The following is a 25,458-nucleotide window of genomic DNA, read 5'->3' as shown; positions in this document are numbered from 1 at the left end:
GCAGGGTCAAGAATCACTAAGTATGTAATTCATTTTTGTATTCACAATACCTTATGGGGTGTCTAGGATATTTCAGGGTCAATAAATGCTGCCGAATGAATGAATAAATGCTTTAAGGCTGGTTTAAGGAAGAGCTAAGAATAGATCTCAGATTATCTGACTCCTAGTATAATACGCTTCTCATGATACCATGCTACTTCTAAATGTTTGCACTGGTCTGCAAGGAAAGTATCACATTCAATTACAGCCTAAAAATCAAACTACGGGCACCCTGGGGGAATATGATGAAAACTCATTTGCTTCCAGGGTCTTAAGATAATAATAGGAATCATATGGGACAATTAATGTGCTCAGCTGGATCAATGGTCTTTAACCCCACTCCTCTGAGAGAATGCGGCAGAGAAGTGAAAGTTACCAAAAGCCACTGCCGGAGTCCCCTGGGCTTAAGCTTGTGAACTGGAGGGATGGCCATGAAGAAGTTCATGTGCACAAAGGTATAAAGAATTTACCTTTGGGGAAGAAAGCGCCAAGAATATTGAACACAACTCAGTGGAGACATCTTGGTTATCAAAGGGGAGAACTATTGAGTACACTGTGGCCCCTCCTCAAAACAAGATGAGTTCCTAGTGAGAGACCATATTTTCTGGTAGAGTCGAGGATGTAGCTTCAGGGCCTAGGGCAGGACTGAGTCCCAGCTGGAGCAAGCATTAATTACTGAAGGCACTGTCCCTCTTTCCAAACAGTATGCTAGAGGGGGAAGCCTACCTCAGTAGGAGGAGCCACCAAACCTGGCAAATCAAAGTCAAGTACACGAAGCACAAGAAATGAGAACTTTGAGAGTATTAATGTCCTATGAGAAGAGACAGGGAAAAGGGACAGTTAGGGTGATTTCTGTTAATGGGCCCTATTTACAGCCAAAGTTATCAGATAGTTTGGTTTATAAGATAAATAAGGATGTTTTGTGAAAGGGCACATGGGCCTAAATACTATCTCTAATAGTTGCCTGTGGTGGGTCTACATCTCACATATTGGGAGACATTGGCCAGTCCCATTTTCTTTTGTAGATGTTACCCTTGAAGCTAGCATATGATCAGAGAAAACACAATGTAGGGTCATAAAGCAAAATGAGGAAACCTATTTAACGTGAAGCCTTTTAGGAACTTGAATGGTTTTGATCACAAAGAAATAACTGGATTCATGACCTAGAGATATGAAGTGTCAGGAACAGTATTGTGGGGGGAGGGGAGTAAAATACCAAAAAATATAAGTGCAACACTGTATACCCAATTGCCAGTTGTCTTTTTAAATTTCTCATGCCCCGTCTTCAGAAAAGGAAGTCCCCAAAGAGCCTCGTTTAAAACCGCAAAGCTACATAAATGTCATTTCTACTTAGATGTGCAGATACTCACAGGCCCCAAAACGGCACGACTCAAAAGTGATCTGGCAGAAAATCATGTTCAAACTTAGTCCATGGTATATTTTCGTTTGAAATCCCAATTCAAAAACTTAATGTCAAATTCTCACGATTCAGTTCAATTCTCGACACGCTTATTGAATGTCTTCTATGCCCAAGTCCCTTTCCTGGATTTTCAGTCATATTGATGACCCTGAGCGGTAGAACTACAGTCATAGGTGGAGAGTACCAGGGATGGCGTTTGCTGCAATAGAACTTTCTACTAGGCAGACAGTACTGCACAAAGTCGGCAAGAGCTGCCACAGAAGGTAGCTCCTGCCAAGAGGAAGCATTCAAGCACGGGCTGGACATGCTGTAGAGATTCGTGCAAAGGGCACGCTGCCGGACCATGTGGCTTTTAACAACACAACCAAAATTCAGTACAAACACAGTTAAAGCATAGGTCCTGCCCTGAAAGAACTTACCATCCTTTTAAGTACTATCAGCATCAGCCACATAATGCCTTCTATGTGTTAAGCCTGCACTCTAGAGAACAGTATCTCCATGAGAGGCTCATGGTTCCTTAAAAACAGAGGATTGCATGGTCAAATAAGTTTTCAGGACCATTATATTACTATTCTTCCTCCATCTCCCTCCTTAAAACTCACCATGTACGTGAGGAAATTACAGGCTCTGAAATACCTAGTCATGTTTTTAAAATGTTCACTCATTAATTCAACAAGTATATAATGCACTTGCAACATGTCCAAGTGCTGCATTAGGCAACAAAGATAAATTGTAGCTGAAGAAATAACACTTAGACAATAATGCTATGAAGTGTTGCATACTATATAACGGAAACATGTACAATGTGCATTAAATAGGGAGCAACCAACTTCTTTAACACAGTGCCTTTTTTGTTCTGAGCTTATTAATGTGGAACAAATTTGGGAATTTATACCTGGTGATATAAATAATTTTATAACTCTTCCCCCCCCCAACTTGAGGAGCTGATAATGAAATTAAGAAGCCTGGATACAACATGAATAAGAGCATAAGGTCCTATATACCAAGTACCAGAATAGAATAGAATAGAATAGAATAGAATAGAATAGAATAGAATAGAATAGAATAGAATAGAATAGAATAGAAGAAAAGAGAAGGGAAGGGAAGGCAAGGGAAGGGAACAGAGGAAAGAATGCACTCACTACCAGGAATGGTATTCAGAGGAAAGTTGGTGACTAAGAGCAGGGACAACCAAGGACAATTTGCTGGTTGGTGTGGCAGGGCATGAGGTAGATTTTGAAGAAGTAGGTTTACAGTGACAGACTTATACACAGAAGGAGGGGGCTGCCACAGAACAGTTTCCTGTCAAATAGAGATGCTCAATGATGAGCGGGAGGATTGTAGACATTGGAGTCTAGTGTAGGCAGCATAGGCAGCAAAGACATGAAACACTGAGGAACAGTGAATATTCCATTTGGTTGGAGTTTATGCAGGAAATAAAACAGAAATACGGCTATGGGAGAGGAGACACAATGGGAATGCACTTAAATCTCCAACAAACACAAGAAAGGTATCTTCCTTGCTGTGATATGGAAACATGAAAGCATTTGGAAGGAGGGGAGTAGGGGAAGTGGCATAGAAAAATAAATCTCATGAGAGTTGGTAAGATGGAGCAATTGTGGAGCTGATGAGAGAGGTATGATTGAGGTGAGGAGAAGTTCATTACATTAAAGTAAGCTCCCTAGCCCCAGTTTCTCCACATTACTTATCAGTGTCTGAAAATATCGTATTAAGTTATTTGTTGGTATGTCTGTTGTCTCTTTCTATTGGAACAGAAGATTCGGGAGGGTAGAGACCTTATTCTAGGACAATGGCTGGCCCTCCCTAAAAATCTGCTGGATGAATCAATGAATCCTTTCATGGCTTTTCATCTAGAAGGAGAAAGGATAAGGATCCTAATCCACACTGGTCTGACCTGGAGCTCCACTTGGCAGAGCGAATCCTTTGTCTTCCCAGTACATTGCCCAGGCATTTACTTAGACGTGAGCTTTTTGTAAGAACAGTGAACACAAGCCACTGTGGTAAAATACAGTCTTGCAGGAGGAAGGACCCTGTGGTGGGAATAAAGAAGGCTGGGTTCTAGTCTTTGGCTCTGTTATAAACCTGACAGGCATTTCATCTCTCTGGACCTTAATTTCATCATCTATAAAAACAAAGGCTAGAATTTCCATGTCATTACCAGCCCTCATACTTTACAATTCTAACAAAGAGAACATGATTTCTATGGTTGCAGGGGAGAATCTGATTCTCCAGGATTTTGTAGGATACATGGTCATCCTCTAACAAACTTAAAAAGCATAAGTAAACTGTGTTTCTTACACTTGAACAACCTCTCTTGCCCCAGGATAATTCAAGCTGATCTATTTTAGAAACAGGAATTTATAAATTTTTAAATTCCCTTTTATCCTATCTGAAAGCTGCAGCTGACTTTGTAATTATTCAGAATCACAGATTTCTAGACCTGAAAGGAACTACAGAAATCATCTAACCTAACCGCAGTCATTTACAATTAAAGACACGGGAGGCACAGAAATGCCAAAGACAAATTAAGAAGGTGGCAGGAATCAGATCGTGAAACTTTCATGAGCCACATTAAAAAATCTGAACTTCATCCTATATGAAATGGGAAAGCTTTTAGGAGAGGGTTCCTTGAATCAGATCTGGGTTTTTGGAAGATCCTTCCAGAACAAGTTTACACAGTTAATGAGTGGAAATCAGAATGACAACACTGTTTCCAGACCCCAGATCCCACATTAATGTTCCCTTTGGCCTATGGAGTCGTCTCCTTGGAGACTATCCTTGGAGGCAGTGGGCACTCAGGTATGATGCCCCCTCTTCTGTGGGCTTCTGACACACAACCTGGCTATCCACCTCTCCCCTCCCCCCCATCTTATGCTTTGTATGTCACTGATGCCATTAAAAAAAAAAATGCTGTATTTCTAAGGCTACAGAATTTTATCTCAATTTTGCCCTGTAAAAGGATTATATCAGCATGTTAATGAACACTAAGGCTTTCTTTCTCAGCCAATAAAATCTTGAAGTCGTGCAGCTCAACAGCAAGGACTCCACATATTGAAGAGGAGCACGCATCGGTATGGGTTAGAATTGCTAAGTCTTGGCCCACCAGCTGTGAAAAACTGGCTTGGCAAAGTTGGCAAAGAGATCAATGACTTAATTCATAAACCAGGAAAAAAGCTTAAGTTCTGAGAAATGTAATTCTGGAAAGAGATTTGAGAATAACATTTGGGAAGATAAGAGTATTTTTGAAAATAAAAAAAAATTTTGCAAGTAGGCTGCTCAGTAAAAAATCAGTGAAGAATAAATTAAAATGTCATTTACAAATAGGCTAACATTAAAAGGAATTGCAAGCAATCTTTTTTTTAATTATTTATTTATTTATTTATTTATTTATTTATTTTTATTCTTATGTTAATCCCCATACATTACATCATTAGTTTTAGATGAAGTGTTCCATGATTCATTGTTTGTGCATAACACCCAGTGCTCCATGCAGAATGTGCCCTCCTCAATACCCACCACCAGGCTAACCCATCCTCCCACCCCCCTCCCCTCTAGAACCCTGTTTGTTTTTCAGAGTCCATCGTCTCTCATGGTTCGTCTACCCCTCCCGGTTTCCCCCACTTCATTCTTCCCCTCCCGCTACCTTCTTCTTCTTCTTCTTTTTTTTTTTTCTTAACATATATTGCATTATTTGTTTCAGAGGTACAGATCTGAGATTCAACAGTCTTGCACAATTCACAGCGCTTACCAGAGCACATACCCTCCCCAGTGTCTATCACCCAGTCACCCCATCCTTCCCACCCCACCCCCCACTCCAGCAACCCTCAGTTTGTTTCCTGCGATTAAGAATTCCTCATATCAGTGAGATCATATGATACATGTCTTTCTCTGTTTGACTTATTTCACTCAACATAATACCCTCCAGTTCCATTCACGTCGTTGCAAATGGCAAGATCTCATTTCTTTTGATGGCTGCATAATATTCCATTGTATATATATACCACATCTTCTTTATCCATTCATCTGTTGATGGACATCTTGGCTCTTTCCACAGTTTGGCTATTGTGGACATTGCTGCTATAAACATCGGTGTGCACGTACCCCTTCGGATCCCTACTTTTGTATCTTTGGGGTAAATACCCAGTAGTGGAATTGCAAGCAATCTTATTTGAAGTCAGTGGCATTAACAAGTTTGTTTACCAAATATTCATTTTTATATATTAAAAACTATATCTATCATGTGCTACTGACACACATGATTTTTTGACATCTCAAAATAAAAATCATATATTTTCTTCATTCATCTTTTTGAATTCATTCATTGTAAATTATACGGTACATTCCTCAAGAGTAAAAGCTCTAGTATTGTATCATTGTTCTTGCTACTTTTAATAGGATACATTATTCCTAGCTTTAGGATTCCTGCATTTAAAACAGATATACACAGAGACATGCAGTAGAGAAATTTGAGACAGGGTTGAGAGTGATCGTAAAATTATACCTGTGGGAAAAGATGAAATCATTTGGAATACTAAGGGGCTGAGATAACAAAAGCATGAGTAGTTTATCCATGTAAGTAATATTTATTGGAATTCTTACTATTGCCCAAGGTATTAACGACGACACCAATGGCATGGCCTTGAAGAAGACAGATGCGGTATCTGACTTTGCAGAGCTACGGTCCTTCTCAAAGACAAGTAATAATTTTTAAAAATGCTGTGGGAATTTGATAAGGATAGTGCCATCTGGAACAAAATGTGAGCACTCCAAATCTTACAGGCAAGGTAAGGCTTTTAATAGGGTGTGACATCTAAGCAGAGGACTAAAGGAGAAGTAGTTAGCCAAGTGAGATGGGAAAGAGGAGAGCATTTCAAACAAGAGAACTATGCTGGAAAGTGAAAGAATCTGATATATTCAAAGAATAGCAAAACATTAAATGTGGCTAATGAAGTAGCAGGAGCTATTTTGTGTGTAGATCTTGTAAGACACACAAAAGAATTTGACCTTATCCTATGATCAATGGGAATCTATTGAAGTTTTGTAAATCAATTTTTCATTATACCATATGTACACAGAGTATAAACTGTAAAAGGTACAACATAGTGCAAAATTAAAGTCAGTCCAACCCACAGCCACTCAACTGTCCCACTCCTAATCTCCTAACCACTTTTACCAATTTCCTGTGCAACCATCCAGAGACACTGTCTGCCCATATAGGGATATGCACGTGTGTGTGTGTTTGGGGGGTGTGGTGGAGGGGATGCTTCTCCTCTAAAGGGTGCAAGTGAATGAAATGACATTAAGCAAGATCTTTTTAACTGCAAGGTACAGGATGGATGTGAGAAGAGCAAAACTGGAAGCTAGGAGGAAGCTCACTTGTAGTTTGGCTTTCTGTGTCTGGGACAGTATATTCTAGTTGCATATGGAGAAAGTGTGGAAATATGGATATATATGTTGATAGAGATCAGGAGAGAAGACAAGACTGGAAGTCAAGATCTGGGAGCCTCAAGCACAGAGGAGGTAATTAAAGCCATGGTATTAGACAACATCACCCAGGGAGAGGGTGCACAATGAGGAGGAAAAAAATAAGACAGGGGCCCTGGGGAACTTCAACATTTAAGGGACAAGTAAAGCAAGGAGGCTGAAAAGATCACTCAGAGAGATAGCAACAAAACTAGAAGAGGGTTGGAGGTAGACGAACGTTGACATAGTGGTCAGCAATCACCTTTCAACACCTTCTATATTTGAGGTAATCCCCACCTCCCCAAGATGGAAGTCACAACTCAGATTTCAGCATACTTGGCAGCCACTCTATAGCCTTGTAACCTAGGACTTTCCATCACGAGCCCTTATGCGAAACTTCAATTCAGAAGAGAATTCACGAGGAAGCAAGGTTGTGAAATCTAGCAAGCAGGGTGGAGAAGGCGTTCAGCATTCAGGATAGGAGCAGTAGGAGGGGTTCTGGAGTCCGGTCCCAGACGTCATCAGTGAACAGTAGGCAATATTCGTGTGAGTTGTAGTGTTGACACCGCGAGGCAGAGGTAGTGGGATCTGTACCTACGTGTGACACGTGTGGTCCTGGCTGAACATCATCTAAACCTGTCCTTTCACATTTATTGTGAGCCACCCAACATCCTTCAATATATTCCTTTTCTGCTTTAACTGCCAGAGTGGGTTCTGTTGTTTGCAACTCTGATCCCTGATCAATACAATGTAGTATCATGAAGACAAGGTAAAGAAGTATTTCAAGGAGGGAGTGATCAATAGAATTAATTGCTGCCTAGAGGTCAAGCAAAATGCGGGCTGAACGAGGTCTGATTTAACATTATGGAAGTTATCAGTGACCTTGGTGAAAGTAGTTTGGAGGGGAGCTGGGACGAAAAATCTAGACTGAAGTAGGTGAAGGAGAGCCTCTGACATGAAGAAATGGAGGCAGTGAAAATCAATTACACCTTTCAGAGATTCGGATAAAAAGGGGAAGAAGGTCAATAAAACAAAAGCTAGAAGGGATGTGTGGTTAAGGGAGATACGTGAGCATATTTAAATCCTGATGGGAAGGAGCGAATGGAAATAAGTTGAAAACAGAGTTTGAGGGGATAATGGATGGAATAAGTTTCCTCTGAAGCCAGGAAGAGATGAAATTCAGTCCTCAGATGGACTCATCACTCCCAAGAGAAAGGGTATCTATTCCACCGAGACTGGGAAGAAGGAAGAAACGGTGGGCATGAAGCATGTGGGTTTAAGTAAGGGGAGCAGAAGGGGGGTTAGTTTCTATTCTCTGTTTTGTTGGTAAAGAAGTTTCCTGTTGAGAATAAGAGAATGGGTAGAATCAAAAATTTGCATGGAGTGGTGAAGGTTTACAATAATCATTGTAGGAAATGAGAAGAAACTGAGCTGGGCTGCATAGTAAGATTACTCAAGCAGAGAATAGCACCCAGCAGGGTTGGCAGTCAAGCTCCCACAGGTCTACCACTTGACATTTTTATAACACTTTGGTTCTGGTGGTGCATGTTCATCTGTATTATATGTTAATTCTCACAACCCTGTGACTTAAGGGGCACTTAGAGAGTTACCCCCTTTTCACAGCCCAGGAGCCCGTATGAAGTGGGGAAGTTGCCCAAATGTTTGCGGTAACTTAGTAGTTTGCAAATCGTGAATAGAATCACTCCATATAACCCATGGTTCCTCCACAATCTGGTCCCTATTTCAGCAGTTTGATCTAACACCCCTGGCTATAATCCTCCTGTTGCAGAAAAAAACTCCAATATACGTCTTGCTCTTTCCCTTTCCTTACTCCCCTGCCAATCTAAATTGGATTCACTCTTCAAGGCCCAGATGAAGCTCCAATTCCTGCCCAGTGTGTCCCTAACCTCTTTGGCCATGGGGAGTCCATCTGTCTCTACTTCTGCACTTTTTGTCTGGGCTTATTCATGGCTAGTTAGTACCTATTTTGGCTGAATCCAATTTGCTTGAAATTAAGGAACAGACAGGCTCATTTGAAAGATTGCCTTGTCACGTTGGACTTGAAAATTCATCAAGTTGAACAGCACTCTTTCCAAAAAGGCAGATTAGTATTTTTAAATATTAAAAACTAATTTAACAAAGATTTATTTATTTTGTCAAAAACAAGAGTTTTGGTCATTACAATATCCAAATTGATGCCTATTCAGAGTTATTAATCTAAACATTACATCAGTGCTTTCATGAAAGATATGGAACCACTCCAATTTCCAACTGCTTGTTTATACATAAATCACCGACTAAACTGCAATGTTAAATTTGACAATCTTAATCAATGTTTAATGTTGATTAGGAAGTATGACCTCACAACAACTCAGTACCAACAAGCATAGTCCTACATTTTCAGTCCCATTTCTTCACTATCACGTTCTTCTTTAAGGATATGAACATCTTGCAAAAATCTGTCTGGGAGCACATTCTTTTTTTTTTTTTTTAAGATTTTATTTATTTGACACAGAGAGAGAGATAGAGAGCACAAGCAGGGGGAGCAGCAGGCAGAGGGAGAGGGAGAAGCAGGCTCTCCACTGAGCACGGAGCCCGATACGGGGCTCGATCCCCCTGGGATTGTGACCTGAGCCGAAGGCAGCTGCTTAACCGAATGAGCCACCCAGGCGCCCCTGGGAGCACATTCTTTGTATCAAAGAAAAATTACTTGGAAGAAAGTTAAGATGGAATAAAAAAGTAAAAATGAAAATATTCTTCTGTATTATTAAAATCCCAGGAACCTATTTTTATACCATACCAATGAATAAGAGATGTAATTTCAAGCCATAATGTCCAAACACATGAGGCTCTTCTTGCTCTGGAACAGTCATTTGCCCAAACAAGTCAAGTTCTTTTCCACAACGTATCTCAAATCTCTCATTTCTCCGTCAGGTTCATTTAATTTATGACTAACTGCTTCCTGCAATCCACAGCCAGTGTTATCTCCTAAAAAGTTACTCCTTTGTCCATTCATGGTACTGATAATGAAACTAACATTTACTCTCATGTCTATTGCTTTGACTGTGTCATTTCATTTTTCTTCATAGCATCACATTTTCACAAAGGATCCCAAACAGAATCTCAGGGCCACTGAATCAAAGTTAGATTTGTTTTATTTGTGCAATTCTTACACGTTTCTAGCTATACTGTTCCCTGCCATTAACCATGCTGAAATTTCCGTCTCCTATCCAAGCCTTTTTTCAGATATCCTTGATGCAATGAGATTATCTTATTTTATACTGGAGTTGGTTTTCTTGGAAGCAAATGAACACATGAAGAAAGGAAGAAACTGCAAAGGGAATGCTATTGGTGGTTTCATTTCAAGCAAGTGTTAGTTGACTTCAAGACTTTTAACAGATTTAACTAGAACACATGACTTGGATTTTTTGGAAGGCAAGATAAAGCTGGTATTTGTAATATAATCTCTAAGTTATATCTGACCTGAAACTTAATGGAGTTGCAAAAGTTCCATCAATTAAATTTTTAAAAATTGTTAATCATGTGACAAGCCACATATCACTTCAAATGGATTCTTTTCCAGGGGAAAAGATTCTTTTTTAAAAAAATAGTTTTCATTTAATGAAAAAATAATAATAAACCACTGCTTCATATAAGATACCTGCAAATGATCTACAATGAATCGCTTAATTCTAAGCAGACGTTTTCTTCCTAGTATTAATAAACAAGTACATGCAAATAATTACCGGGTATTTTATCCCACTGCTCTCATCTACAGAAAAATAACATAAATTCCCACTGTTACATTTAAAGTTTTATCATATAATTTGCAAAATGAGGATAAATTATGCATACTCTATATCTAAGAACTGGTTAGAATGTTATTCAGACCAGAAAGGAATTTGGCATAAAGTGATTTGGTTCTGGAAATAATCCATGGTAACTTAGCTACTGAAGTAGTTAAAGACCTCATTATAATTGGCTTAAGCTATGAGACAATATCATCATATGGACTCTCAGCATATTTTTGCCTCAAGTCCTCAATAAACTTAAGAGTGAACATCTTCGTTCCAAAAATAAATTCATGTTGCATGAATTGGCTGACACATTGGTAGTAATAAATACATGTTTAATCACAAACTTTTACCAAGGACTTACTTTTCTGGAAGGCAATTTTTCACATACTTCATCTTACTTAATCTTATTTGACCTCTGCTTTCCCAACCTAATAACACAAATGTGCCCATTTAATAGATGAAGAACCTGAGGCTCAGAGATATTAAGTGATTTGCACAAGTTCTCACAATTAATAAACTGCGGAGGTAAGAATTAAGCCCAAGTCTTCTTATGCAACGTTCTTTCCATAACATCAGTACTGCCCCCACTCGTCAAAATTGGCAAGATTTTGATTTGAGCCACATAAACATTTTACATTCATTTGTCTGCTAAATCTCAAAATTTCTTCTGACATATATTTTTTAGACATCATTACAGGTAGCTGCTCCTACAAATCTGCAGAGTATCTATCTGGGTACTAGACTGACTCTTGCAAAAGATGGGTATACAAAATAAGTATTTGTTCCCATTTACTACTTTTCAGCACTGACACAATTGAGCAGTAAAGGCGTGACAAAATTATAAATACTTTTTAACATTGGCAGGCAGCAAATGCTTCTTGCATACTACAAAGAAATGCAAAGGTAAGCAGTCTGGTAAGAATAGGGGGCCAAACAAAACTCAAAATCATACCAGAAATGTAATAAAGTTACAGGCCATGGATACAAATTTCCATTCCTGCTGATGAATCTGAGGGTTCCCTTCAACGTCTCCCTCATCACTTCTGAGTGTACCCTGAATGTTTCTATGGGCTCAGGAATAAATCAACATATACTTGCTATGGGCGCCTGGGTGGCTCAGTTGGTTAAGCGACTGCCTTCGGCTCAGGTCATGATCCTGGAGTCCCGGGATCGAGTCCCACGTCGGGCTCCCTGCTCATCAGGGAGTCTGCCTCTCTCTCTGACCCTCCCCCCTCTCATGCTCTCTCTCTCTATCTCATTCTCTCTCTCAAATAAATAAATAAAATCTTTAAAAAAAAAAAAAAAACATATACTTGCTATCACTGCCTACAACCCTGCCCCTGGGCAACCCCTGGGCCTTTTCCATGTTCTCTTGAGTCTCTGCCAAAGCTAGTGCATATCCCCATGTACCTACTTTTGTCCCTTTAAAAGAGCTGCCATCCCCAAAGCTACAAAACTCTTGAGACATCACACAGTATCTTCTTCAGACTGTTCAGAGCACTCAAAAATGAAAAAAAAAAAAATTCTTCTATCTAATTTTGTTTTGTTCTTTGGAACTTAGGCCCTACAGTAATCTTGTTTATGTCCAAAATATAAGTTTATCCTCTTCCCCATCATCACATTATGTCTTCCCCACATTCACTGGTAAAGCCAGCCCGAAGTGTCAGGCAGCCCTTACATGCTTGTACATAAACTCCTCTGCACTCTTGGTATAAAACCAAAGCCCTCAAGAAGATCAAATAATAGTAACAGAAACTGGGGATAGGTATCATGCTCACATACAGCTATCTTCCTAGTATTTACTTAATTAACCAGTGGTTCTCAACCGGGAGCAATTTTGTCCTCCAGGGGAAATTTGACAATGTCTGAAGAAAACATTTTTGGTTATCACAACTGGGAGTACGGGATACAAACACGGTTGTGCTATTGGCATCTAGTGGGTAGAGCCCAGGGATGCTGCTAAATACCCTACAATGCACAGGACAACCCTCCATAACAAAGCATTATCCAGTCCAAAAAGTCAATAGTGCTAAGGTTGAAAACCCTAGTTAAAACTCCCACCACATGGGGGCGCCATGGTGGCTCAGTCGTTAAGTGTCTGCCTTCAGCTCAGGTCATGATCCCGGGTTCCTGGGATCGAGCCCCGCATCGGGCTCCCTGCTTGACGGGAGGCCTGCTTCTCCCTCTCCCACTCCCCCTGCTTGTGTTCCTGCTGTCGCTCTCTCTCTGTCAAATAAATAAATAAAATCTAAAAAACAAACAAAAAAACACAAAAAATTCCCACCACATGATAAATAGAAATATAGGACCACACAGGCTCAATAATTCATCTTTCTAGGCAGGAGCATATTAACTAAAGAATAATTCAAAAGTAATGACAATTCTTGAAAACTCATCCTTAGAAGGATATCAATATAGAATTAATCTAGAATAATCCTCTTCAAACTTTAATGTGCATAAGAATCACCCGGTAAACTTATAAAAATGCAGATTACTGAGACCCAACATTGACCCAATTAAGAAGAATTAAGGGTGAATCCAGGAATCTGTATTTTTTAAAGATTTTTTATTTATTTTTTTGATAGAGAGAGACACAGTGAGAGAGGGAACACAAGCAGGGGGAGTGGGAGAGGGAGAAGCAGGCTTCCCGCAGAGCAGGGAGCCCGATGTGGGACTTGATATCAGGACCCCAGGATCATGACCTGAGCCGAAGGCAGACGCTTAACCGACTGAGCCACTCAGGCGCCCCAGGAATCTGTATTTTTAACAGCCTCCTCAGGTGATTTTGATGCAGCCTGAGCCACACAGTAAGAAACCATGTCAAGGAAACCAAATTGTATACCAATAAAAAAAAGAAAAACCAGACTCTGAACACTGAAATTTCTCTCCAGTTGAACATATGGCTAAAAAACACTGGATAGTTACCAAATAACTAAGATAATCAATTAAATAAGCTGTATGCCTTAAACCAGTACTCTTCAAATTTTCAAATGCATAGGAGTCACCTGGAGATCTTGTAAACATGCAGATTCTGATTCAGTAGGTCCGAGATAAAGTATGACATTCTGTATTTCTAATGAGCTCCCAGGTAATGGCCTATATTGGTCTGTGGACCAGCACATTGAGTACTAAGGTCTTAAAAAACAACTGCCAAAGAGAATAAAGTCAGGACTACTTACATTAACAAAGCACAAAACCAATAATCACAAATCTTGTTTCCATCTGCATCTGGAAAATCGACATAGACTTTAAATGCTACCTCTATTAGAAAGTCAGCTCCATGACAGCAGGAGCTTAATCAGTTTTGCTCACAGCTATATGCTCACCACCCATTCAGCGCCTGGCACATAAAGCATGCTCAACAAATACTGTGAATAAATGGGCAATGAACAAAGAGTCTCTAAATGAAGTCTGGTGATTGATAGAAACCAATCATAAATCAAAATTCCTAAAAAGAGCCTATAGCTCCATCTCAGAGAGAAGAAAGTGTAGCTGGAACACAGGAGTGAAAGTGCACCTGGCTCTGGGAGTTCCAAACAGATCAGATCCGGCCACTTGCCCTGACCAAATCCAAAGGCAAAGAAAAGAGTGGTGGTGAAACCAGAAAGGAATTTATGTCAGTGAGGCCAACACTGGAAAGAGAGTGGACTAAGTCTCAAAGACTGTCTCCGAAGTACTGAAAGTACTTCCAAATTTATATAAGGCAAATGAGGGACAAAAGTGGGTAAGTAGGTGCAGGTGGGCAGCAAAGGTCAAATCCATCATTGTCTTGGGGTCAATCACAAGCAAGTTTCTTGCTGGCTCAGGGCAGTCCTTATTGCTTAAGAGAGTAGTTTTTGTTCATATCAGGGGATGCTTTGCCCTCAGGGTCTTTGGCCTGAGCCAAGAGACAAGTTGGAAAGGACGCAACTAGAAAGTGTGAGGTCAAAATGGAGGCAGCTGAAGTCCTCTTTCAAAAGTACTTGTTCTTAACCCTATTTAATACATAGATGTATCATTAATTGATGACTGATTCATAATTTCTTCTTTATATAGTATCCAAAGGTGATCATGAACTCCAACAGACTTAAGCATGAATATTTTCTAGAGAAGTGCATTTTTTTAAAAATTTTTTTATTGTTATGTTAATCACCATACATCATTAGTTTTTTTTTTTTTAAAGATTTTATTTATTTATTTGAGAGAGAGAGACTGAGATAGAGAGAGCATGGGGGGGGGAGGGTCAGAGGGAGAAGCAGACTCCCTGCTGAGCAGGGAGCCCGATGTGGGACTCGATCCCAGGACTCCAGGATCATGACCTGAGCCGAAGGCAAGTCGCTTAACCAACTGAGCCACCCAGGCACCCTACATCATTAGTTTTTGATGTAGTGTTCCATGATTCATTGTTTGTGCATAACACCCAATGCTCCATGCAGAACGTGCCCTCTTTAACATGGGTTCTAGAGGGGAGGGGGGTGGGAGGATGGGTTAGCCTGGAGAAGTGCATTCTTTGGAAGAAAAAAAAATCAGCCGACCATGAAAGTCACACAACTATGGTGTTTTGTTTCAAAAGGATAGTATATGGGTAGCACTGATTGTTTCTTCAACTTCCTTTGCATAAGAATCTATGGCTAAGAAGTTCAGAGAAGTGCACTCCTTATTAGGTTTGATTTTAAAAATTTAAAGTCTTCCCTTCATATCAGAGGAGACCATGGCTTCAAAGAAAAAATGCCCTTTTCCTCCAATTTAAATATCTTAATGATGTTCAAGTTTACAGAAAGTGAACAGAAATTGTTTTTGAGTCAGCAGAAGCTGAAGTTAAGTATCACAGAGAGTAAATGATGAATGGGCCCAGAAGAACTGCTAATGCAAGTTCAAATTTAGCTGGGTCACTTGATAGTGATTTTCAAAAGCTTTTCACAAAACTTCTCAGTTGGAGAAGGAATAATTTTTATGAAAAACAAAACACACACACACACACACACACACACACTGATCTCCTCAGCATAGTGAACATGTTAAATAGATGTTCCTAAACGCCTAAAAACACTTATGTTTCCATAGTTGGCCTTCATTATGTTGAGGTATGTTCCCTCTAAACCTACTTTATTGAGGGTTTTTATCACAAATGGATGTTGTACTTTGTCAAATGCTTTTTCTGCATCTATTGAAAGAATCATATGTTTCTTATCCTTTCTTTTATTAATGAGGTGATTTGCAAATATTGAACCACAACTGCAACTCAGGAATAAATCCCACTTGATCATGGTGAATGATTTTTTCAATGTATTGTTGGATTTGGTTTGCTAGTATTTTATTGAGAATTTCTGCATCTGTGTTCATCAGGATGTTGGCTTGTAGGTCTCTTTTTCAGTGGAGTCTTTATCTGTTTTTTGTGTTAGGGTAATGCTGGCCTCATAGAATGAATTTGGAAGTTTTCCTTCCTTTTCTATATTTTGGAATAGTTTGAGAAGAGTGGGTATTAACTTTTCTTTAAGTGTTTGGTAGAATTTACCTGTGAATCCATTTGGCCCTGGACTTTTGTTTATTGGGAGTTTTTTGATTACTGATTCAACGTCTTTGCTGGTTACCGGGATATCATATTAATTCTGAAAGTTGTTTTATGTGGCAACTTTTTCAATTGGTTGGATAAATAGATGATGCCTTTAAAAGTCCAATTCATATTTGAAAACATCAGAAATGCTTTTGCTCCTCTCATTTATTTTTTTGTTTGTTTGTTAATTTGTAACTGTGATGCTTAACTTTATTTGTTGACCCAAGTAAGCCATTGGATGACCGATATTTAGTCAAACATTATTCTGGGTGTGCCAGTGAGGGTGCCTCGGGATGAGATTAACATTTGAATTGGTAGACTGAGGAAAGCAGATTGCCTCCCTAATCTGTGGGGCCTCATCCAATCAATGGAAGACTTGAATAGAACAAAAAGCTGAGTAAAAGGGATATTTTGCCTGCCTCACTGTGAGCTGGGATATTGGTCTTCTCCTGCCCTTGAACTGAAATTTACAACATTGGTCTCCTGGTTCTCAGTTCTTTGGACTTGGACTGAAAGTATACCATGGGCTCTAGGGATATACAACTTGCTGACTGCGGATCTTGGGATCTTCTCAGCCTCCCTGAGCCAATTCTTTATAATCAATCAATGTCTCAATCAATCAATCTCTTTCTGTCAGTGTATGTCCTATTGGTTGTTTTTCTGGAGAATGCTGATTAATATAGTAACCTTGGGCTTTTTTTTGTTTAAGAAACTCTACCATAACACACAGAGAGTGCGTCATTAGCCATAATTTTGAAAGCTACAGTGTCTACTAGAATTCCCTAATTAATCCCACAGGGCTCAGTCCTCTGGTTATTTATCCCCACTCTGTTAACAGGCCTCCCGTTAACTCCAGTGGGGACTTGTGTGCTTGGCTTATAATCAGAGGATTGAGCTCATTCTGCATCTTTCTCTTCATATCTCTTGGAGCAACTCTGTGGGGCTATCACTCATTCCTAAAGAAGTCCTCTCAGATTGCCTCTGTAGTTCATAGTTAATGATATGCAGCTATTGTCTATGTCAGAAATTCACACTAAATGAATTATTTGTGAAGTGGTAATCAGCTGAGAAAGAGAGAAAAAAGGAAGGAAGGAAGGAAGGCAGGAAGGAAGGAAGGGTAGGAGGGAAAGAAAGTTTGTTTTCCCATTGTCTTCCTATGTGGGTTATTTACCATGGTTTCAGCTCAGTACAGATTCTCTAATACCAATGAGCTGCTTTCTGGATGGAGTACAGATTATCTTTCCTTTTCAGAAACATTCAATTTGTAAGGCCAGTTAGCTGCTTTAAAAAATGTCTCTCTGAAGAAAAATCTATATGCTATTCTTATTTATAAAAATAAGAATTAGATTAGGTATCTAATAAGTAAATTAAAAGTAGTAAAAATTTAAAAACACTGAATTTATAGATAGATGATATGAATTTGAACCCTGGATTTACTGGGTAAACAATTTGGGGCAAATCATTTGATGTCTAAGCTCTTCAGTTTTCTTAACCACAAAACAGGATATTATAAAAATGCCTGCATCATAGGACTGCTGGAAGAAATCAGATATTGTATCTAGAAAGTATATTAAGTGTCTCTTAGGAATCATATGGTTATTATATTAGGTTATAAAACAACTGGATCCCTTTTTACCTATAAAAATCAATATCACAATTAGACTTTCTTATGCAATATAAGCACAATTCAATAAGTTCAATGCTTGTCCTCAATAATTCTTTAGTGATGAGGTAGCCTAAAAGGTGATATTCTTTATTACAGCCCTATTGACAAACAATGGCAGGAAAAAAGAACACAAAATAGAAAAAAATAGGGAAATTACTTGTTTTCATTAAGAGTTATGCTCACATTACTTCGCACACAGGCTAGAATCTCCCAAAATGCAGAATAAGAAACAACGGCGAAGAGGTATCCTTAGCCAAAGGATTGCATTAAAAAGACTGGAAGGAAATGAGAGGAGATAGTGTTCTTTTGATAACAGGTTAAAAAAAAAAAAGGAAAAGAACGAAAGGAACAAAGAAAGAAAGTAGATATCTAAATATAATTTATAATTTATGTTTGCAGGTGTCCCATGCCTGGCACATAGCAGGTAATAAACTAATGTTTATTAATATTCTAATCTCCACATTCAAATGGCATTTAAATTAAGCACAATCTACACGTCAGACATTTAATGTTCAAGTGAGTTGCTTTGCAAATTGTAGACAGAATTAAAATCTTAAGTAAAAACTTGAGTGTACAGTAAAAGCAAGAGAGATATGGGGAAATTTCTGGGATTTTTGGTCCTTTCAATATGCAATGCCATATTTCAGTGTACATATAATTTAATAAATAACAAGTGTGTTAAATGAATGAATGCCTTCTCTTGCACTACTCAAAATAATTTTTAAGGACCAAAACATACCAATTTAAAACAACTGGATCCCTTTTTACCTATAAAAATCAATATCACAATTAGACTTTCTTTTTTTTTTTTTTTTTAAAGATTTTATTTATTTATTTGACAGAGAGAGAGATAGTGAGAGCAGGAACACAAGCAGGGGGAGTGGGAGAGTGAGAAGCAGGCTTCCTGCCGAGCAGGGAGCCCGATGTGGGACTCGATCCCAGGACCCTGGGATCATGACCTGAGCCGAAGGCAGACGCTTAACGACTGAGCCACCCAGGCGCCCACAATTAGACTTTCTTATGCAATATAAGCACAATTCAATAAGTTCAATGCTTGTCCTCAATAATTCTTTAGTGATGAGGTAGCCTAAAAGTGCCCATCTGTTCAGCATATCTAAGCATTTCAAACCATCAATAAACAAATATTTCTTAAACTCTACACTGTCTATCTCTATTTTAGAAGTTTATAAGAATTCGAGGAAAGTAAACAGTCTATGACAAGACACAGGTGGGAGAAATATAAAGAAGCATACATACATGAGTTCTTTAATAAATAATACAGTATATAAGAAAGTATATTACAACTGGACAACTGGATATAAACCAGTATAGAACAAGGTACAAATTCTTTGGCCAGATAAAATTTTAAAATAGATTTGAGAAGTTAAATCTGTGTGCTTAATTCATCAAGAAAGGGTTCAGAAAGAAAAGAAAAAGTAAGTAGTCTAGAAGTATAATTAAATCATGGATAGTCAGGCCAAAAAGCAAAAGGGGTTTCTGCCAAATTATAGAAGTTTGCCACAGCTACCATAATAAGGTACCACAAACTGGTGGCTTAAGCAACAGAGATATATTGTCTCACAATTTTGGAGGCTAATCTTCCAAAATCAAGGTCTGGGAGGGTTGGTTCCTTCCGAGGGCTGTGAAGGACAATTTGTTCCATGCCCCTTGCCTGGCTTCTGGTGTTTTGCTGGAAATCTCTGGTGTTCCTCAGCTTGTAGCTGCATCACCCCAATCTCTGCCTTCATGCTCACATGACATTCTCCCCTTGTGTCTATGTCTACATGTTCCCACTTTATAAGGACAGCTGTCATACTGGAGCACGGTCCCACCCTTTTCCACCAGTATGACTTCATCTTAACTGATTATACTTGTAACATTTCCATTTCCAAATAAGGTCACTTTCTGAGGTACTGTGGATTAGAACTTCAGCATATGAATTTTTGAGAGACACAATGCAATCCATAATACAGATGAACCATCCTGAGGAAAGGAAATGATTAAGAGAGCTAAAGGTGACCTGCTAAGGATAAATGGATGCATAACTATGTAGGGCCAGGCAACAGAGAGCCTTGGAACCTTAACCTTAGCAAAGGAGCTTGATGTGTCAGACAACAGGAAGGCACTATGGGCTCTCAAATAGAAGGAATGGTGTTTTGTCAACATTGTCTGGAAAACGGGTCCTCGTGGGTAGGAAGGGATGAGACACTAAAGACAGAATAACTAAGATGAACATGACATGAAGTAAAAACTATCCGGCAGCAGCAGTCAGAATGAAAGAGATTAAATGAATCCAAGAGAAAGTGGTCTATCAATAAAAGATTATTCCTTTAGGGAGTTCAGATTATACCAAACAATTTCCTGTATTTTTGTTAATTTGAAGAAATGTCTTACAAACTGATTTCAGGGTTCACTAGTATCAACTACCAATTTCAGTAATTATATGTGATATGCAATTATATGAATGACTCACGCAGAATTATTTTCCTATTCTTGGTGTAACGCCAAAGGCTTGGAGAGCAATAACGCCAATTATTTTAAGGGGTTTGGGAATCAGGAAGAAGCTTTCTCAACATAATGCACTATTGGATTGACACAGTATATCCCTGGCAACAATTATGCACTGAAGAGAAAAAGTTAGCAAAAGGATAACTTCTGAAGACACTCTCTGAAATGGAATGCCACGGTGGTCCTAATAGTAATGAACAGTGGGATGTCAAGAAAGAAGATATAGTCACAACATCAAAAGCTCCTACAATTTTCATTTTAGAGTGAAGACACGTAGCAAAGAACCATTCTGAAAAACATGATGGCCAACCTGATTTTTGACAACTCTTATAGACTATACGTCCTAACAAGAGACCAAATGAAGGGGAAGTACTAAAATTTCACTAAGAATCTATAGGGAATGAGGGACAGTGAATGGATGGAGATGAATATATAATTTTGGAAATAAATACAGTAAACATACAGTTCACAAGAAATACAAAGTAGGCCAATATACTTCCAAATATTCAGATGCTTTGTATCTAAAAGGTGAATAAAACATCCAATCATAAAATCTTAATATTAAACCATGTTTATAAATATCTAAAGAAATGCGAAACTCATTCGTGAATGAGAAGTTATCATCTACGTGGCTGAGATACCAGGGGAGGGGAGAGACAGAACTTAAAAGGAAAAAAGAAGGTGGGGAAGAAAAATCCTTCCTTAGCCCCACTTTCCTTAAGCTACTGCTCTCTCTTCCTCCTTCCCTTCATAGGCATACATCTGGAAGGAGTTCTGTCCCTTCATCAGATCCATTTTTTCCCATGATGCAATATTCAATGTGCTCCCAACTGGCTTTTGTCATCACCTTTGTACCCAACTTGCCATTGCTGATGCCCTCAGTGTCTTCCATAAAGTTCCATGCAAAGGACATCTTTCAGTCTTCCTCTTTCTTGCTAAGAAGCATTCCCCTTTCTTCTTGAAATTCTCTCTTTCTCTTGATTTCTGTGAGACTGCCTTCTTTTCTTTCCTCCTACATTTCAGCCACAGCTTTGCTGTCTCCCTCACATATCTTTTCTATAAAATGCTCAAACCCTAGAGTTTTCAAGCCTCTCTAGGTAATTCCTTCCAGTTCTTCAACTACCATTTATATGCTAAATGATCCCAAATTTTATGTACAACTTAAACTTCTCTGAATTCCACATCCATGTATATTCAACTGACTACTCAACTGTGATGTCCCATAGGTACCCCAACCCAACATGATGATCTTCCCACCCAATCTGTTTCCTAAGAGAGCGGCACCAACATCTGCCTATTGCTCAGGCCAGAAACCTGAGTATCAACCTTGGAAACCTCTCTCCTCATCATCTCCTATCACCAATTAATCAGCAGGACTGGTTTTACCTCACAAATGCTCTCAAATGCATCCACATCTCCATCTCCACTTTCAGTGTAAGCTACTACTGTCTCCCATGTGGTTTCCCACATCCAGTTTTACCTTCCATTCAGCCTGAAGCTGATTTATTTAGTGATTTATTTAGAACACAAATGTGATCATGGCACTCCTCTGCTTAAAACTTCCATCGCCTACCCCCTTGTTCTTAGCATGAAACCCTTACTTAGACCTTACTGTGCCCTTCAAGGTCCTGCTGCCCTTCATCCATCCATCAGGCACCTCTCTCTTTGCTCTTCACCTTCTATCCATTCTTACAAAGTGTTTCTCTCCACCTGGAGGCCTGGAGGCATGGTGAGTCCTCTACTAGGAAATTCCCTTCTTTCCCATCTTTACCTCTATGCCTAGCTGATGTTTACTTAATCTTCAGATTTCCAAAGAAACCTCTATTTTCTTCAAGCACTACCACCCATACAGATCAGCCCCTGTTAACCTATTTCTCTTCAGGGCACTTGCCACATGTGCAATTAAATGCTCTTTGGTGTAATGACCTGTTTGTTATCTTTCTTGCCTGAGACACAATATCAGTCATGTATATATCTTATTTACTGCTTCACCTCTAGTGTAGCCTTAAACAAAGTAGGCATTTAATAAATGTTTGCCAAATGAATAAATGAACTCCAACATTTACCAGTGCTATTTTAACCCTTATCAAGTAAACTGTGGTAAAAATCAATAGTCGCAATTATAGTCATATCATTAAAACAACCCCACAGACTCAGTAAACAAAATTTGCATCACTTACAAATTATCACTTGCTTATTTTTGTATATGATCACAGGTCTAATTTTTTCAAGGACCAGAACTCATAAGACCAGCTGACAGATAACATGTACAATTGCATAATTTTTTAACAATGTTGCTTCTAAGAAGTCAAACATCCTTAGAGTTAACAACAACAATAACAGAATGAAAAGGAAAACCAAATTTGATCAGAATACTGGAAAAAAAAACCTCTTAACATGAGTAACAAAAGATATAATACTAGAATTCCTCATTATGAAAAATACAAGATCTCAATAATAAACCAACCAGTTTTTCCAACATTTTCTTAACTTTTGAAGATTTTATCTTTAAATGACAAGGAAATAACATGAAGAAGAAATTTACAAACCATATTTCAGTATGATCCATTCAGAATGGAAAGCAGCTGCCAATTTGTGCTACATATTTATAAGTGAAAACAGTGATACAAACCTATTTTTAATAGGTTGCATTGAAAAGTTATTTAATCTAAATCTCTGGTCTCTTTTCTTGAATTCTTTCCTGTCTCAATAAATAGCAACACCATCCATGTGTTGCTCCAAACTTCAAAACTTAATCCCCTTGCCCTTGATCCCTCTTCAATTCTCCTCCACAGTAAACTATCTGCAAGTTATTTGCTCTATTTTCAAAAAATACCAAGAATATGCTCCTTCCTCTTCACCTCCCTTATCATTTCCTGGGTCCAGATCACCAACATCTTTGCCGAGACTACTGCAATAGCCCTCCAACTGGTCTTCCTATGTATGCTTCTGTTCTCCCCACCATATTTAACCCCATAATCTACAATTTAGTTAATCTAAGGCATGGCACCCATAGCTATCCTTTTCAATACAAGTGTTATCACTCCCCTAAAATCCTTATGAGCCTCTCTACATCACCTGGCCCTTACTTAATTCTTTAACTGCATCTTAACTGATTCATCTGCTGTATCACTTTATCCTTTCTTTCAGTTTCTAGAACATCCAAGATAGTTCCCACTTAGGGTCTTTCTACTTGCTATTGCTTCTGGTTGGAATGCTCTGTTCCAGATCTTTCTGTGGTGTTTCCTGATCATCAAGTCTCATGTCAACTGTCAACCTTCCCCCCTTAAGCCCCATAGATTTTCCCTGACCATCTCATCTAAATTAATCCCCAATCAATCTCTATCACATCATCCTGTTTCATTTTCTTCCTATTATATATTACTACCTGAAACTGCCTTCTCTATTTCTATGGTTACCCACTGTCTAAAAAATTAGACTTGTGATCATATACAAAAATAAGCAACTGTCTTCCCCTTAGAACGTGAGCTCCTGAGCACAGAAACCTATTCACCATTCACTATCCAGTACCCAGAAAAGTGCTTGGTACACAATAGGTGCTTACTAAATACTTATCACATGAGTGAATATACTTAACAACAACCAAAGAAGCAGCTCCGAATATAAATAATGACCATAAAATTAAGATTCAAAAAGAGGTATCACATGAATTTATATCATGTAGGTTTCATATTACACACTTAGACGATATCAGTGGAGCTTATTACATGTTAGAGATCTCAACTATCATCATGAAAAATACATTATAAGTAAGTTTAAATCCATTTGTTATATAAAGCCTTTCAAAATGAGGAATTTTAAATAAATCTGCATTATAAATGGGGAAGGAAAGGCATGTCTTTCCTTCAGCAAAAAAATATAATGGTCTCTTTAGGACTGAATCAGAAGCATTTGATGAAATACTTTGGAAAAAAGGGTCAACTTTTAAAAATAAATGCTGACTTTTATGGCAGAATAAAATCTACTGAAAGCTAAGAGTAACAATAGAAATTGCTTTCCCAAGGGCCAATAAATCATCATGTAGCTAAACAGAGGCTGACAAATTTATAACTTGGAGATTTTCTGTCTCCAAGGACCAATGGCAGTCTCGACACTTAAGAAAGGTAAGTCTAGAACCCTCCAGATGTCCAAACACCACTGTGTCAGTGTTCTTACTTGCAAGACCCACTAGCTAGTCTCATAATTAATGAGATTCATTCAAATCTGTGCCTCTGGGAAATAATAAATTACTAGATCTCATGGACTTCCAGGGTCTTCATGAACAGTATTTATGAATGTCAAGGGCCCCCTCACAGTATTTGGACTGTTTCCATGAGAGGATAAACTACCTTGGATATTAGTTAAGATTCTAAAAAATAACTAGAAACCATTTACTCCACTGGAGCTATTTACTAAATACCACAAAGCATGAATGCAACCACGGAGATTACTTACAGCAGCAAACAAAAATAGCGGTGGGTACTTTGTCTTCCTGTTAATTGACTGCTTTTGTTAGACAACATTGTCTGGAAAAATCTGACTACAATTCTAACTGCAAGCCACAGTAATCATGTCAATATGTGAACTATCTGAATATCTAATTATGAAAAAAAGAAGGCAATTTCACAGTGGAAGTATTATTTTAATTCAAGAAACCAGCAATATTAACTCATTAGTCTGACATATAGCAGATAGCTAAAAAACTTTAATTTGAAAGATAATTATTTTTAGCTGATTAATATGCTTCAAATTAAATTCACTGCTTTTAATGGGCCCATCAACTTGACAACCTGGGAAATTAATAAATTTTGCATGCAGTAATCCTAAGAAATTTATACAGCTGAGCTACACATCATTACAAGGATTACCTTCACAGTAGGCATTGTCCTCTCGAAGAGCCCTAAAACCATCTCGACAGCTACAAACAGCCCTGTCATTCAGATTTCTGCAGACAGAATTCTCCATGCAGTTATGTCTTTCAGAACAAAAGTCATAACCTACAAGAAAAAAG

The 25,458-nt window shown here is 38.6% G+C and overlaps 1 protein-coding gene across 1 annotated transcript in view; it reads right to left on the bottom strand.

The window, feature by feature from the left end:
- NELL2 (neural EGFL like 2) overlaps positions 1-25,458 on the bottom strand; it is a 344,834-nt gene that overhangs the window by 148,456 nt on the left and 170,920 nt on the right. Inside the window, 1 exon segment of the mRNA XM_021704922.2 lies at positions 25,316-25,444. Coding sequence (XP_021560597.1) covers positions 25,316-25,444 — 129 coding nt within the window.

This window comes from Neomonachus schauinslandi, chromosome 5, assembly GCF_002201575.2.
Source record: "Neomonachus schauinslandi chromosome 5, ASM220157v2, whole genome shotgun sequence".
NCBI lineage: Eukaryota > Metazoa > Chordata > Mammalia > Carnivora > Phocidae > Neomonachus > Neomonachus schauinslandi.
The sequence above is the reverse complement of the archived record's forward strand: the minus strand, read 5'-3'. Positions and strand labels throughout refer to the sequence as shown.